Source organism: Ammodytes marinus (genome assembly GCF_949987685.1).
Source record: "Ammodytes marinus genome assembly, chromosome: 11".
NCBI lineage: Eukaryota > Metazoa > Chordata > Actinopteri > Uranoscopiformes > Ammodytidae > Ammodytes > Ammodytes marinus.
Genome location: NC_137215.1, coordinates 8,337,254 through 8,351,826, shown reverse-complemented (window position 1 = coordinate 8,351,826; position 14,573 = coordinate 8,337,254). Strand labels below are relative to the sequence as shown.

General features: G+C 37.7%; 2 protein-coding genes across 2 annotated transcripts in view; one reads left to right on the top strand and one right to left on the bottom strand.

Moving 5' to 3' along the window:
* Window positions 1-1,127: 1,127 nt before the first annotated feature.
* sfr1 (SWI5-dependent homologous recombination repair protein 1) lies at window positions 1,128-2,465 on the top strand. Its single transcript, XM_080036438.1, has 3 exons — window positions 1,128-1,500; window positions 1,656-2,015; window positions 2,118-2,465. Exons 1-3 carry the CDS (start codon window positions 1,405-1,407, stop codon window positions 2,304-2,306), a joined length of 645 nt encoding a protein of 214 aa, XP_079892564.1. The 5' UTR covers window positions 1,128-1,404; the 3' UTR covers window positions 2,307-2,465.
* A 7-nt stretch (window positions 2,466-2,472) lies between these two features.
* The window catches only part of cfap43 (cilia and flagella associated protein 43), a gene marked incomplete at its 5' end in the record, with an annotated part of 18,966 nt that continues 6,865 nt past the window's right edge, over window positions 2,473-14,573 (bottom strand). Inside the window, 22 exons of the mRNA XM_080036849.1 lie at window positions 2,473-2,662; window positions 2,760-2,913; window positions 3,004-3,084; window positions 5,701-5,865; window positions 6,071-6,230; window positions 6,441-6,553; window positions 7,035-7,245; window positions 7,335-7,423; window positions 7,508-7,594; window positions 7,836-7,943; window positions 8,098-8,217; window positions 8,322-8,450; window positions 9,321-9,401; window positions 9,650-9,736; window positions 9,914-10,120; window positions 10,644-10,838; window positions 11,263-11,400; window positions 11,508-11,612; window positions 11,705-11,830; window positions 12,473-12,550; window positions 13,246-13,356; window positions 13,807-13,963. Of these exons, the coding sequence (XP_079892975.1) occupies window positions 2,487-2,662; window positions 2,760-2,913; window positions 3,004-3,084; window positions 5,701-5,865; window positions 6,071-6,230; window positions 6,441-6,553; window positions 7,035-7,245; window positions 7,335-7,423; window positions 7,508-7,594; window positions 7,836-7,943; window positions 8,098-8,217; window positions 8,322-8,450; window positions 9,321-9,401; window positions 9,650-9,736; window positions 9,914-10,120; window positions 10,644-10,838; window positions 11,263-11,400; window positions 11,508-11,612; window positions 11,705-11,830; window positions 12,473-12,550; window positions 13,246-13,356; window positions 13,807-13,963 (2,878 nt within the window). The 3' untranslated portion in view covers window positions 2,473-2,486. The remainder of the gene's footprint in view (window positions 2,663-2,759; window positions 2,914-3,003; window positions 3,085-5,700; window positions 5,866-6,070; window positions 6,231-6,440; window positions 6,554-7,034; window positions 7,246-7,334; window positions 7,424-7,507; window positions 7,595-7,835; window positions 7,944-8,097; window positions 8,218-8,321; window positions 8,451-9,320; window positions 9,402-9,649; window positions 9,737-9,913; window positions 10,121-10,643; window positions 10,839-11,262; window positions 11,401-11,507; window positions 11,613-11,704; window positions 11,831-12,472; window positions 12,551-13,245; window positions 13,357-13,806; window positions 13,964-14,573) is intronic.

The following is a 14,573-nucleotide window of genomic DNA, read 5'->3' as shown; positions in this document are numbered from 1 at the left end:
GCGATGCCTCTCTCTCACAATATATCCCTTGGCTACAAGAGCAAATTATATTATAGGTGCATTTTCTGAAGGGATTATTGGCCTGCAGGAACATGACTATGAGGCTGAATTTATGAGTGTCCAGTAGGCACACCTGCATTTGGTGAAAGAGCTGGCACCTTGACTCAGTGTCTCACCCAGTCTCTAGATTTTGTAAACCCATACCAGCCCTACATGTACATAGCTGAGTGGGAAGGAAAGTGTTTGATGCCAACTATTCAAAAGTAAAGAAGAAAAAAAAAGCAGTCTGACTCACTGGTGGTAATTATGTCCAAGCCTCTTCCCAGTAAGATTTATTCACATAGAACATTTTAAAACCTTATTCCCTGGGGTGTGTAATATCAGACTGCCAAGTACCAATGTTCAAGTCAAGGCAGGAGCACATTTTAATTCACACCTTTCTCCCCATGGCTACAGAATAACACAATTAAAGCAGAGAGCAGGACACCAGCTCAAGTCACTAAACAATCTTAAACAAGGGATGAATATGAATGCATCAGTCTTAAGGATTTTAAAATAAATCCTTAAATAGAGATGGATCAACTGATGAGAAGTGAGTCACAATATGACTCAACACTAGCACAAACCACTATCACTGCTCTTTTTTTGTACTATTTTCCATTTTACTTCCTTTTAGCACGTTATTTTGTAGGTCAGATCAATGTGTCTCTTTTAAATCCCATTATAACAGTCACATTAAATACTGGTCTCTTCTCTAGAAGTAGGCTACATTATGTATCTATTTCTTATATTAATTTACTACATGTTGATAACATGTATTATTTAATTTTATTCAGTTGCATTAGTCTATTATAGGCCTAAATACATGTAGCCTATATTGAAACATTTGTAACAATAACAATAAAAAAATGCTATATAGTAATACAGTAGGCTATAATATAGCTTAACCAAAAGAGGACAGACATGATTTGATAATATTTTAGTTGTAGGAAAGAGTAATAATACAAACATTTAGAGGTTTAGGTCTACAGTTGCGTTTTGCGCTGTAGCCGAAAACAACTACAGTTCCCATGAGCATCTTCGGTAACGCGTCATCCAAATTTGTTCCAATCGCGGGGTTTGGAGGGTTTCTTGAGAGTCAAAACCCCGGAAAAACAGAAATATCTATCGTCGCTTTCTTGTTTTATTTTAATCAGCGTCTTGTGAAACACGTATTGGTTGGTTGCTCAGTGGTCGTTACAAACGCTTTATCAAGTGATCGGTTAAGTGTTTAGTGTAGTTGTGTTACTCGTGTTAGTTTAGGAGACGCTATATGCTAACAGTCTATGGTTAATACTCGTTCGTTTCTGTAACTGAATCCACAGCAAAAACGTTTGTTCACATGAGTGAAAGTAAAGTTCACCGATGGAGGTCACTCCTAAATCAGCCAAATTAACATCAGGGTGTTCTTCACCTTATGATTCAGTGGAGTCAAGCCCATCTGAATTTAAAGAGGAGCAGGTATGTTGGTGGATGGATAGATAGATGGAAATGTTATAGTTTAGTATGATGTTTATTTGTGTTTTATTATTCTACGTCAAGTCAACATGTATTAAACTTAGTCTAATATCTATTATTGTGCCTGTTTATGATTAATTTATCGTCATTTCCCGTAGCATCATCAAAAGCTGAGTTCCTCCCTTAAGGAGAGGCTGAAGAGATCAAGGCGCTCCTTCACCTCGCCCTTCTCCGTGGCCAAACGCCTTTGTGTTGATGAAGAGGAGGAGGAGGATGTCCGACAAGTTTCAGCAGATTCCCGGGAGACGCTTAATAACCCTCCAAGGATCGTTCCCAATGTTGACGCAAACAGGAATGGAGCCAGATCAGATAGTGAACAGTTCTCTGGACCTGTTCCCGAAGCAACAGAGTCTCCTTCAAAAGACCTTGCACAACAACGAGACCAACTGAAGAAGGAGGTCAAAGACAAGATGGAGAGACTGCGCCGACTCAAGATGGTTCAGATGTACAGAAGCAAGGTATCAGCTACCTTTCAAGTTGTCAATGTTACATTAACATGATGGGAGTCATTTTGCTTACCTAGACTGATTATCTCCCTCTCTCTCTTTCTCCCTCCCTAGAATGATTTAAAGCAGCTCTCAACCTTGATTGCCAAGTGGCGGTGTTGTGCTCAGGATGCACTGTATATGCTGCAAACAGAAGTCGCCACAGAGGGACGGAAGGCCAGCCTGGCGGAGGTCATCGACCTCTTTCGTCTGGAAGATGGCATTCTGCACTTTGACCGCGCAGAGGAGGACTTTACTACCTAATAAATATACTTTAAAAGACACACGTTGTTATCATCCGTGTGCAGAACATTCACATTTCAAGTATCCTGATTTAATATATTGTTTTATTTGTTGCTGTTATTTTTTATTGACAGCTGAAGTTGTAAATTACATGTTGAGTGTTAAATAAAATCTGTTATCTGTTGAGAGAGAAGGCTTTGTTCAATAGTGTTTCAGCTCATCGAGTGAGGGGAAGTTCTTCATCCTGAGACGCTCAACTTCCTTCCAGAGTAAATCCAGATCCTCCGCCTGCGCTCGGGCAAAGTCCTCCAAGTTCTTCTTCTCCACGATTTCCTGGTAGCGCTCCTCTGTTTCAGCTGCGTGATTTTCCTCCGAAGCTAAAACACACAGAACAAGCCATATCATAAGTCAGAACAGGCTCTAAAACCTCCACACTGCACTGTCGTTCATTCGAGTTGAAATCAGTTGCGTTACCTATTGCTTCGTAGATGTGTCTCCTCTCTGCCACGGTCACCTGCATGTTAGGTAGCTGCTGCTCTACAAGTGCGTTCTTCGCCACTTTCTTTGCTGTCTTCCTGTTCAGCTGTTCAATCTTTTTAATACGATGCTGCAGACTCTGTTGATGAGTCTGTAAAAAGAGAATTATCAAGTTAATAAACTTAACAGTACTGATTTTAAAAATGGATTGATTCGATCACCTTGGTACTTGTCTTTTTACCTTCTCCTGGAAAGCTATAGTTTTCTCCAGAACGGACACTTGCTTTGCTTTGTGACTGTCTCGATCCGTTTTGTTTAGATACTGGAAAGAAAAAAGGGGGAATCGAATGAAGTGAGAAAAAAGCAAATATAAATAAAATGCACAAGATTTACAATTAATTAATAGTTTATTTTCGTGTCCAGCCGCTTCTTTACGGCCAATCCCCCATGGGATCATTGGGACACAATGTTCAAAACAAACATTAGACATTAAAGATTGCCTAACATCTCGGCTCTTTCTGAGACAATCAACAGTGCTGCACTCTGGAATTATCCACCACCTTGCCAAAGGGGTGAAAGTAATTTCCAATTGCTGAACCACAAGATTTGAAAAATAACTTCACACTCTATCTGCTATTCCCAGGCCCGGATTAACCCCTTAGGGTGCCCCAGGGTGACTTCACATGAAATGCCCCTGTCCTTCAACTTTACACAACATTTTAAAATTTACTATGGCATTAAGGCCACAGATTTACAAGAAAGTGTTGCTAAAGACAAGTACAGACTCACCACACATATACTACTACAGAAACATTTAGAACCAAAAATCTTGACATTGACAGGAGTCTCATACTAGCCTTGAACTGATGCTCAAATCAGAATGCAACACCCATCACCATGCAACACGTCGTGATGAATATAAATATTTCCATTATAAATGACCTTAGGGCATACAAAAACAATAATTAGCATGCAGGTTTAACTCTCCTGCAGATTTATTTAAAAGTGAAGACAACCTAGAGTCACATTACTTTGTAGTGAAGTGATATCTTTATACCATTAAGATTAAATCATAGCCTAATTGTCATTGATCTAAATGGTCTCTGGGAATTAAATGTTAGACATCAGCATAATACAGTTCATCATGTTCATCTCTAAAAAAAGGGATCTTTTATTTTCATTTCATTTTTCATTTAACTTTTATTTATCCTCGAGAGACCAATTGAGGGGTGACCCTCATTTTCAATGACACACTTCATCAACGTTACATTCTTATTAATGAAATTACTCTGTATTGAAATTTAACCTACTTTAACTTTCTTTAGGCCTATCATATTTGTTATGCAAAGGGAGAAATACTAAACCTCCTTTATTTGGATCGAAAAGTATTGTTTTATCACTTAAAAGTAGACTTATCTCGTGAAATAACAAGAAAGATAAAGATGTGTGGGGAATGGGGATATATCTCGTTTCTTGTTTAGAAAATGTCCCTCGCTTTTGAATTGTTAGTCTATTCCTGATACCAACCAACCCTCTAGGCTTTTTTCTTTCTTAAATAGTTTACTTCTTTCTAGAAAAAGTCGCAACAACTTTTTTTGTCAATAGTAAGTTGAGCAACCTGAAGTTTAAAATGTTTATGAAACCGACAGTCAAATGACTTTAGTTGCAATTTGGAGGTTGAATTGATGCTGTATCCTGGCCTTAATTTCAATTTGGCTCAAACTGCTGTTTCCCAAACACAGGAAGAAATGAACAGAGGCATTCTATCCTTCTCTAGTGGTTAGATGAAAGATCCCACAACTGTTTTGGAAAAAAATCTTCATCATAAAATGTTCAGAATAACTCAGGATGCATTTGTGTGGGTGTTCAAAGTTTCTCTCTCTCTCTCTCTCTGAGTTTCGGGGGCTTAAACAATGACGGGAAGCTGCGTGCCACGTCCAGGCAGAGCTACCTGAGGAAACTGGCATTCAGGCATGGAAACATGTTTTTGTGTGTACCATACTCATCGACTTGAAATAAGGATGGCGGATGACTCATTGGATCTTCATGTATTTTTTTTTCTTCAATTTTTAATGGCCTGTATTTAATTAAACTGCCTGTTGATGTCTAAGATTGACATTCGCTGGCAAATGTAGCTATTCTATTTCCTAGAATTTTGATAAACATGGCTGCAATGTAAAACATGTAGAATTCTCTACCTATTTGCGAACAGCGTTAAAAGTTGCAAGAAAAAAACAGGGTGGGGAACTGGGTGTGTGTCTGTAATGATAACAAAAGATCATCCATCTGTACTCGTGATGGTAACAATTTTCTGCTCGCAAAAACATCCAACACTGCCAAAACCAAATACCTGCCTTGACATCAGCGACTGAGGTTTGGCCAGGAATGCTAACGGGGTTATAGTTTCAGCCCAAATGCAGAGACTTAACTGCCATATATTCAAAGCCTTGTCGAAACTTTTGACATATGATTACCATGTCAGAATTCTACACCTGGTAAAATCTATTCAGTAGTTTTATTACTCAAGTGTTATTTACTTTAATGAAGAATTATAGGTCCATGTGAAAAGAAAGAGTAAAACGATGTTATTGTATCCTAGTCACATTTTTAATGATCGTGAAGATTTTAAGTTGACTTTGAGCTATCTCTCCATTATTTTGTGACTAAGTAGATTCATTCTTGGGAACTTTTTTTTTATTATCAACTATTAAAGAGAATAATTATTATGTGAGCTACTTCATGTATTGTACAGGTTTAGAGCATGTGTAGATTGTTGTGTGATGTATTTTGGTTTTGGTTTTTAGTTTTGTTATGTTTTATGAATGATATGTGTTATGTTTATGTTGTGAAATAATGAAGACCCCAGTAAGAGTAGCAACTGTTTAAGACAGACAGAAGCTTATGGGGATCTTAATAAACTAAACTAAACTAAACTCACATCCTGTTGCTCCTCAGAGAGTCGTAACATCTGAATGTCCCTCGCTTTGGTATTGAGGTCCTCGATCTGCATCCCCATCTTCTTGTGCTCCCACTGCAGCTGGATGATGCCTTTACGGAAGTCTTTGCACTCCACCATGGTGGCTATCTTCTGCTCTCCAAGCGTCTGCTCACATAGATAACATTCATTTGGTGATGAGGTCATCCTCATAACAGATGCATTAAATTCACAACTTTAGCCTTTTGTCCCCCTTTATCAATCTCTTTATCTAAAAATGTGTTTGTTAAGTATAAGTGTAATTATGTGATTTTTTGTATATGTTTATATACAGTGCATCCTTGTTGGGTAGTATAGGCAGTAATAGGCTGACCTTGATGGTTCTGTTGAGCTCCTCCACCACGTTCCGATGGTGAAGTACACAGTCAGTGAAGTCAGGAGTCATTTCTGTGGTAGTCAACTCCACCTTGCCCTGCTTGAGTAGGACCTGAACCATGATATTCGTCAGGAAACGGTTCTTCTCCTTATGCAGACTAGGAGAGAGCAGGATCACAATCAACACTTTTTTATTTTTCTAACGAGAAATATAATCATTTATTTACAGTGTTTGTACTGTATCACCTTGAACTCTTGTAAAAGAGAATGAGACACATTTTTCAATGCAAGACTTGTGTATTGAGAGCCATTCTTTCATCATCTCATTGACTATACTTAAAGAATGAGTGACAACATTGTAATTGTACCGTTCCAGTTCATTGGAGAGGTTTTTAATTTCCTGTTCAGCAGCCTTGTCCTCATCTTTCCTCTTATGCAGGAACGCCTGCATCTCAGCCAGAGTCAAAGCTTTTACCTTAACCTGCAAAATGACATGTCAAACTATGAGTGGACAACTACACACAATCCTTTTGATAAACTTTACTTAATCGGTCATTAGCTGAACTGACCGTGGCAGTAGTGGTGTTATGTTAAAATAAAAAATAAAAAGCTAAATCTATAAAATGGAAAGGCCTTGTTTATTAATGCAAATAAAGAGAATATAGTTTGGAAATTGAGTAAACATTGTTATGCTAATTGCATATTTGAGTCAAGTGCATGTAACTTGTACTGTTATTAAGCATTTTTTACTTTTTATTGTCAGCTTTACAAGTTACATAGACTATAAATATGTTTTGCATATTTACCGATGCTTTTGTTATTTGCACTATCCTCTTTTGCTGCTGTAATACTGAAAATGTCCCCGCTGTGGGACCTACAAATGATTATCTTATCTCATTTCAGTGGACTAGCAATGTTTGTCTGTTTTTTTTACACTAAACTAATCATTGTTCTCATTGTACCTTTTGCTCACTCTCTATTTTTGATCTGCGGACAAGACAGAACCTCTCCCAGATACACGGGCTCAATCCTTCAGGTATATTCTCCGGAGCATCCAGCTCCTCCATGGCCATCAGCATTTTGCCGAGCGCGTCGGGAGCCAGAGAACTGCACAGACGCTGCTCTTTCAACGGGTGTGAGTTGCTGTCGGTATGGGTCCTCAACTTTTGAACCCTAAAGCATTAAGGAATGTGTTGAAGCTATGGGTGAGCACAACTACATTATGCTCAATGTTTGTAGTAAAAACTTTACTTTTTACAAACCTGGGTCGACGTTTGAATAACTTATACAGGTGATCGACCATATGGGTTGGTACATCAAAAAACTCCTTCCGGAATTCTTTGTCAAGTGCCTTGGGATGGAAGAATATATTATCTATGTATGTGCGTCAACTCTTACAGTCAAGATGGTTTCAGTATTATATCAGCTGACTTACTTTGTCCTCAGCTACATTGCTGTCATAGTTCTCATGAAACAATTCTACATCTTCTTCGTGTCTCTTCACCTCCTCCCCAATTTCTTCCTGTCAGAGAAACACGTTTGTGAGACGAGAGCAGCGTTTAAGGGGAAACAGCGACAGACAGTTTTGAAGCCGCTACAAATGAGCGTGCCACACAGGTCAGCTCTTGAGGGGAAAAAAAGGCCTGAGCAATGAGGAGAACACCACAGCCGCTATCTCAGCTGTTTCATATAAAAGAGAATCTGAACTTGCCAGTCATACATTTCTTCCGTTTTACCACGGATGGGCAGTTTTACTTTCTTACCTTGTATAACACAGTTTTTTCAAGTTTGAGCCTGAGCTCCAGCTCTCGATTTCTCATCTCCTCTTCTTTTAGGATTGTGAAGACGAGACAAGTAATCTTGAGCTCTTCCTGTTAAACACATACAAACAAGATTTTTCTTTTAATGGTGTCAAATACAGAAGAAATTATATCTCATAATTAGCCGAGGATGAAACCACAATCGGTATAAGGGGCCCTTTATCTGTGTGTGTAAGTGTATATGTCTGTATGTGTGTTGGCTCACCTGATATATGGACATTTCACACTTCACTTTCTTCTCAAACAGCTTTGTCAAAGTTTCATCAAACCTTTCGATCGTATCCTTGGTGGCGACTTGAAGTTTTTTCATTTCAGTTTCCAGCGCCTGCAGTTACACAGGTCACAGATGATTTATATTGATTGCCGATCAGACAGTAATGAGATTTTTGATCATAGCAAACAGAAGTGTAAATGTATGGACTGTAATACCTTTTTGTACTTCTCCTTCTCCTCGCTCAGGTCTTTGGATTTCTTTTCATAGTCTTTATAGGCTTTTTTCTCCTCCTCACTCCATTGGATGTCAGGTTTGCTCAAAACAAACTCAGGCGGAGGAATTTCCTGCAGAGTCAATTCAATAGAAACTATGTGCCCGTTGTGCTGATTTGTTTAATTCAACTGAAACTGCTTGGAAAGGAATTCACGTTTTAAAAACATTAACACTTTCCTGTGTGAGCACGAGTTCCTTTTTTCTACAGTGAGAGGGAGTGTTTGTGTACATAAGAAATGACTGCAGGAGCTTGGGGAAGGCTTTTCTTTTTATTCTGCTCTTTTTTTTCTGTCTTTCTCTTTCAGAAATTCAAAAAATGTGTTGTGTAAACCCGATCATTCCGATTTAGTAATTTTATAAATGTAGTAATGAAAAGTAATCAAAAACTGCGTATACTGTACATTAATGTATCCATTATCATTTAATATCACAATTTATTTTCCTCAAAAGATTAATTGTTTATTCTAAACATGTCCATTATGTTTTCCCACAGCCTAAAGGTCTGAAATGTATTGTTTTATTCCACTTATATTATATGCGATGACGAAAGTCGTCAAATCTTAACATCTGAGGATCTGAAATCAGAAAATGTTTGGCACAATTAATTAATTAAGTTGTTGCAGATTTTCTTTTAAATGAAAAATCATTGAAGTTCTAAATTACTCATATCTATTTTACACTTCTATTGGTTTATATTTTGATGAACATATTAAGCCCTTTGATTGAATAGAAAATGGATTTGACCACTTTACTTATAGCTGTTTATATCAGTCTGGTTTAAACAGGTGTGTAAATTGTCTATAAATGAATTGATCAAACAATTGAGGGGATAATATTTCACAGGGAAAGTTAGGTCTATTATTTTGAATGTAATAACAATAATAAGGATCAACCTTTTACAGTATTAATGCTTTGATAACAAGGTGAATACTTTGACCCACCATTTTCAAAATGTCCTCTTTTTTCAATTCGAGCACTCCATCCATCATGTCACAAAGTGCCCTCTCTCTGATGTTATCACTCTGCAATCAAGAAGACAAACACTTCATTAATACAATATATATACATTTTCATGTTTTATTTATGATTTGTATATAGTGTATATCCTATAGACATCAGTTATTTTTGGTAAAGGGCTGTTAGATGTAGTGTTACAATTTTCAGTAATAGTCAAAGATGCAGTTTTCTTACATGGAAGTATTTGAAGAATTTAAACATATCAATTAAAAAAAAGTTGAAAAACAGAAACACATTTCTTATGGCAGTGCACCTGGGCTGCCAAACGTCTTTGCTCTTCCAGCTTCTTCTTCTCCTCCTCCTTTTTCTGTTCTGGGGTGAGGTACTTTTCTGCTTTTATCTAAAATGGGAAAAACATCTTTCTGGTAAACAGTGAAACAAACTCTCTTATATAATGGTAATCACATACAATTTCACATTTTGGTAAACAAACCAACCACAAAATAGTTCAACTTGTTTGCTGAACTTCATGGGAACTTTGTGAACTATTTAGATGTTTAACGAGGAGAACAGTAACCTCAGAATCTTCCACAGAGAGATTCCTTTCTGGACACTCGCTGTTGGTCAGGCTGGGCTCCCACAGCTTCTCGGTCATCTCCAGCTCCAGCATGATCTCTGCGATGTGTCGGTTCCTCTCCAACACGCGGTTCAGCTCCTGCACCTTCTGCCTGTGCACGCCCTCAAAGTCAGAGTTGAACGCCGTCTTGATGCGATAAATCACATCCTGAAATTTGGCAAAGACAATATTTGATTTATCATCATGATGACAACAACCATCTATGACTCATTTATTTTAAATGACTAAAAATCATTCTATGTAATTTGGGGAGTTTGTTGCAAAATAGTAAGCATCTTAAAAATGGTTGGATTAATCATCCAAATGAAAGAAATTGTCATTTAAGTTTGATAAATTTAACAGAAATTCAGTTTAGATGAGGAAGGCTATGCTGTGGTTCTAATTACACATTAAGCATTTTGAACCAATCACGGCAGTTCTCGGCCCGACTGTTTTAGACAAACAGTGGCTGTTGCCATGGAGACGGCTACGCCCAGACAGTCCTGTCAAACAGTCTTTTTTAACTTTTATAATATTGATGAGCATTTCTTTTCTATTAGATTTTTTTTAAAAGCTTATTGAGACACCTAACTTTGATATCATATATTGATTTTTACTATTTTAGACCAAGATTCCAGAGGCATTAAGGTATCACTATCACTATCTCACAGTTTTCTGAACAGGTTCCCACCTTCAGCAGAATGATCTGGTTGATCTTTTGCTCTGTAGTTTGCAGGCTGAACTGATCGTAGACGTAAGGGTTTGAACATCCTAACAGAGCGGAGAAGCTTCCGGTCACAGCAGCACTCTCTGCCAGTTGGCCTTCCTTCCCCGGGTCTTCCTCCTTCGCGACGGGTGTGTTGGGGATTTTCTTTAGGCTGCTCTGCTGCAAGTGAAAGGTGAACGAAAATGGCCATGAGATTATAAACTTCCTCCAAGCAATATTGCAGTGAAGATAACTATCCTGACATCTCTCTTTTGGCCACGCAGCAATACAACTAGCACAGTTTTAACGTTGGTGGATTGGCACATATTCCAAAATTTAAAAAAGTTACAACAGTTGAAAGCTCACATGTATGACTTTGATTCAAAGCACCAAATTATTTCCCAGCTGTAAACTTGTTTTAACTTGAATGGTTTTTGCCCTAAAATGGATTTCCAGAGGGTGAAAACACACTTACTGAAGAGTTCGCATTGTCGCAGCATTTATAGAATAGAGAACAGTAAACGTATCATCAAATCCGTTTTTAACTCATCACACGTGCTTTTCTTTGCAGTGTTTGCAATCTATAACCACAAACTGTTCAGGCCTGTGGACCAGTTTTGCTTACTGTGCAAGCTGCCATCTCAAGCTTCCTCATATTCTGCACCCTACGAAGCTCCTCCACCTCTTTGTCTGTCCGCTCTTTCAGAGGGTAGTTCTTCACCTCTTGTTCGGAGTGAAAGGCCTGCGGTCGACAGCCAGAAGTGATTTACATGTAAAACTCGTAACATATGAACATTTAGTAATTAAGAAATGAGTCACTTCTCAGTGCTTGTTCCTAAGCCATCATACCTTAATGCTCTTGCCTTTGACCTTCATAGCATCCCAGCACTCTCTCTTCAGGACATCACGGATGTAACATTTGGCTAAAATCTCCCATTCGATTTCGTTTTTCACCTACAAAGTGAATCCATTAGGAATCACAGCCGTCGTGACCTTATATAATAATTAAAAGATTCATTGCATTCTTGTGTGTGCATGTGCATTACCCGAGTAACTTCCTGCTCCACCATGGTCTCCAGTCTCTTCTGTTCATCAACATCCAGGTTGAACTCCTGCTGTTCCAGACGCTCGATATCTGGGAGGATCTCATTCTCACGCATCATCTCTTGGATCTGACAACACAGGAGACACAGAGTAGTCGTCATATTGTTTGTTATACAACATTTTAACATTTTAACACCTCTTTCTGACTCGTTTTTATGCTGAAGTAATATGTATTTTTCATAATGTGCCTTACCTTTAAGCAAAGTGTGTATTTTATGTTCTAGAAGCCAATAAACGGTGAATTAAAAGGGTATTTGAAATAGGTAAAGTGCATCTCATAGCTCTTGCAAGTAGGTGGCCTTACAGCTTGTTATACATGCATTTTTGAATACAGAAGTGTTTGTGTTTTTATGTATTTATTACCAGAATTCCACATGAGCTTTTAAAGTAGCTACGAGGAACTTTTACATATTTCTGAAACAGTCTAATTTTTATTTTGATGATCATTAATTACATGTTAACAGCAAATGAGACCATCAGTGCAAATAACGCTATTTTTATAAGTTCAGCCTTTAAGGTGCTTTAGCCTATTGATGAACTTCATTTTTGTTTTCCCCTAAATTATTGTGAGTATCTGTTAGTGAACGGCTGCACATAATTACAGGGTTAGGTCTTGTTGAATTGAAAAGCACTTACCAGGCGTGTTTGATGATTATATTTATGCTCACATGCAAGGACTGAAATAAAAACAAATATGAAAAATAACTCACAGTGTCACGTAACTCTTTGACCATTTTCCTCAGGTCTTTCTTCTTCCCAGAATATTGCTCATCATCTTCTTTTAAAACCTGTTCAAAATATACAGAAGACAAACAAGCGAGATATTTAAACTCTTACCAAAGTGTCAGTTAGTATTGAAGTTAGTACACTGATGTCTACTACTAAACAAGATTCACAACACATTCCTACATTTAGCAAACCGAAATAACAAACATTCAGCTTCTTAATTAAATTGTACAAAATGGGGGAAAACATTATGTGCTATCCAGCAATTCATCACCCAACATGATGCAGCTTGATTCAAACAGAAGTCATGTGAGTCATATTTACAAAAAATGTTGTAGCATTAAAAGCATGCTTGAAAGTGCCTCTGTCCAATTCCCAATTGTGATTGATAAACGCACAATTCAAAAACTGCCACACCTTCAGTATCAATGTTTTGCTATCGAGAAGATTTGCCTGTGTGTACTAAACATTGTTCTTTACAAATGCTTATCTGCTCAATATGACTTTGACTCTGCCAAGTGGTGGATTTTTTGTTTTATTAAGCTTCAAGTGACGATAAATCATGCTGTTGCACAGAGAAACTGTCTGCCAAAAGTAAAACGCAGCTGCTTTTGAACAAGATGACACACACACACACACACACACACACATGCAAAGGCCACTTTAGTAATGCTACACCTGCAGCAATATCTAAACATAGTTAACATTATACACATCTTGCAGCCACTGCAAATACTACACCATGTTAGTCACTGACCGCTTCTCGCCTGCTTTCCAGCCAGGTGGGGTGTGAAGGTGGAGCAGACAGCAGGCTGTTATAACTCTCATCCTGCTCTGTCACGTCCACAGTCTCTGCTCGAACACTGGCCTACAGGGTGTAAACAACACATAACAAAGATCACAACGATATAGATAAATAAATACATTTACTTGGACATACTGCTCCAATGTTAACCAGTAAAGCAATGAGCAAGGCCTTTGCAAAGGCTACTGTATTAATAACATAATTTAGAAAGTCTTACGTTAAGTAATATTCACAAAATGCTGATTTGTATGTTATCGCTAAAACAGCTCAAAAATTATTTTAAATAAATAATTATATTCTTCAAATTTACTGGGAAGCCTCACACTTATATCACCTATAAACCAACATGACCTGCTGTCCAGAAAAGCTGTGTGTACCTTATAAACTGAATGTGCTTTCTGCAATTGCAGTGTACTGTGTGAAGTATCAAAAGCAACACAAACCAGCACAGTCAGTACAATGTGATGTGGTCCTAGTTTACTCACTGCTAAAACAGAAGAGAATATCATTTACCTCAGTTTCCTCTGTTTTTTCAGTGGGAGACCCTTGGCTTCGCTGAGGCATGTTCATGAGGATGGGATTCTCAGATCTGAATATTTTCTTCAAGAAATGATCCATAGACTTGCTATACACAGTAGCTTCATGCTTATCAGCATCCACACTTGTATTTCTGCATTAATCCATGGAAAAAACATAGGATGAAAACAATAAGACAAAGGGTTTTTATGGAGGTTTAAAGATGGCATGTTGATTCATGAACCAAATCAAAATAGAGATAACCATTTTTGCATTATCTTTAAAAAAACAACCCTTCCTGTAAATGCTGTAAATGGTGAATTCTACAGTTGTTTGTTATCTCTTCTGCCTTTGATTATTATAGATTGTATGTATAAAACAGACCTATTACTATTCAAATCTGTGGCAGAAGTGGTGAATAAACTAAATAGAGGACACTTGTGTGACACTAAGCGTAAGAAGACAATAACCTTAACAGAAGGTTTGCTTTATTCAAAGTTTTTATAATCGGCATCAAAGCCCTTGAACGACCAAACAAACAATAATTACTTAGTCTCTATAATTCTCTATAATTTTAGACTTCCCTACTCCGCCCTGTGGCACTCAGCACCTAGCCCATTTGTTCCCACTCTTGGTCTTTTTCATGGGATTTTTTGACAATTAAGAGAAAATATCACCAAACCCCTCAGATAAATTCTCCTATTATCAAAAGAACATTTAAACGACAGTGTTTTAAAAAGAAGTTAGGGGCTGAGGAAAAGAGA

Bases quoted from the DNA above. Each gene is read 5' to 3' on its own strand.
- sfr1 (XM_080036438.1), top strand. From the start codon at position 1,405: ATGGAGGTCACTCCTAAATCAGCCAAATTAACATCAGGGTGTTCTTCA. The intron at 1,501-1,655 runs GTATGTTGGTGG...CATTTCCCGTAG, and splicing joins CTGAATTTAAAGAGGAGCAG to CATCATCAAAAGCTGAGTTC. The intron at 2,016-2,117 runs GTATCAGCTACC...CTCCCTCCCTAG, and splicing joins TTCAGATGTACAGAAGCAAG to AATGATTTAAAGCAGCTCTC.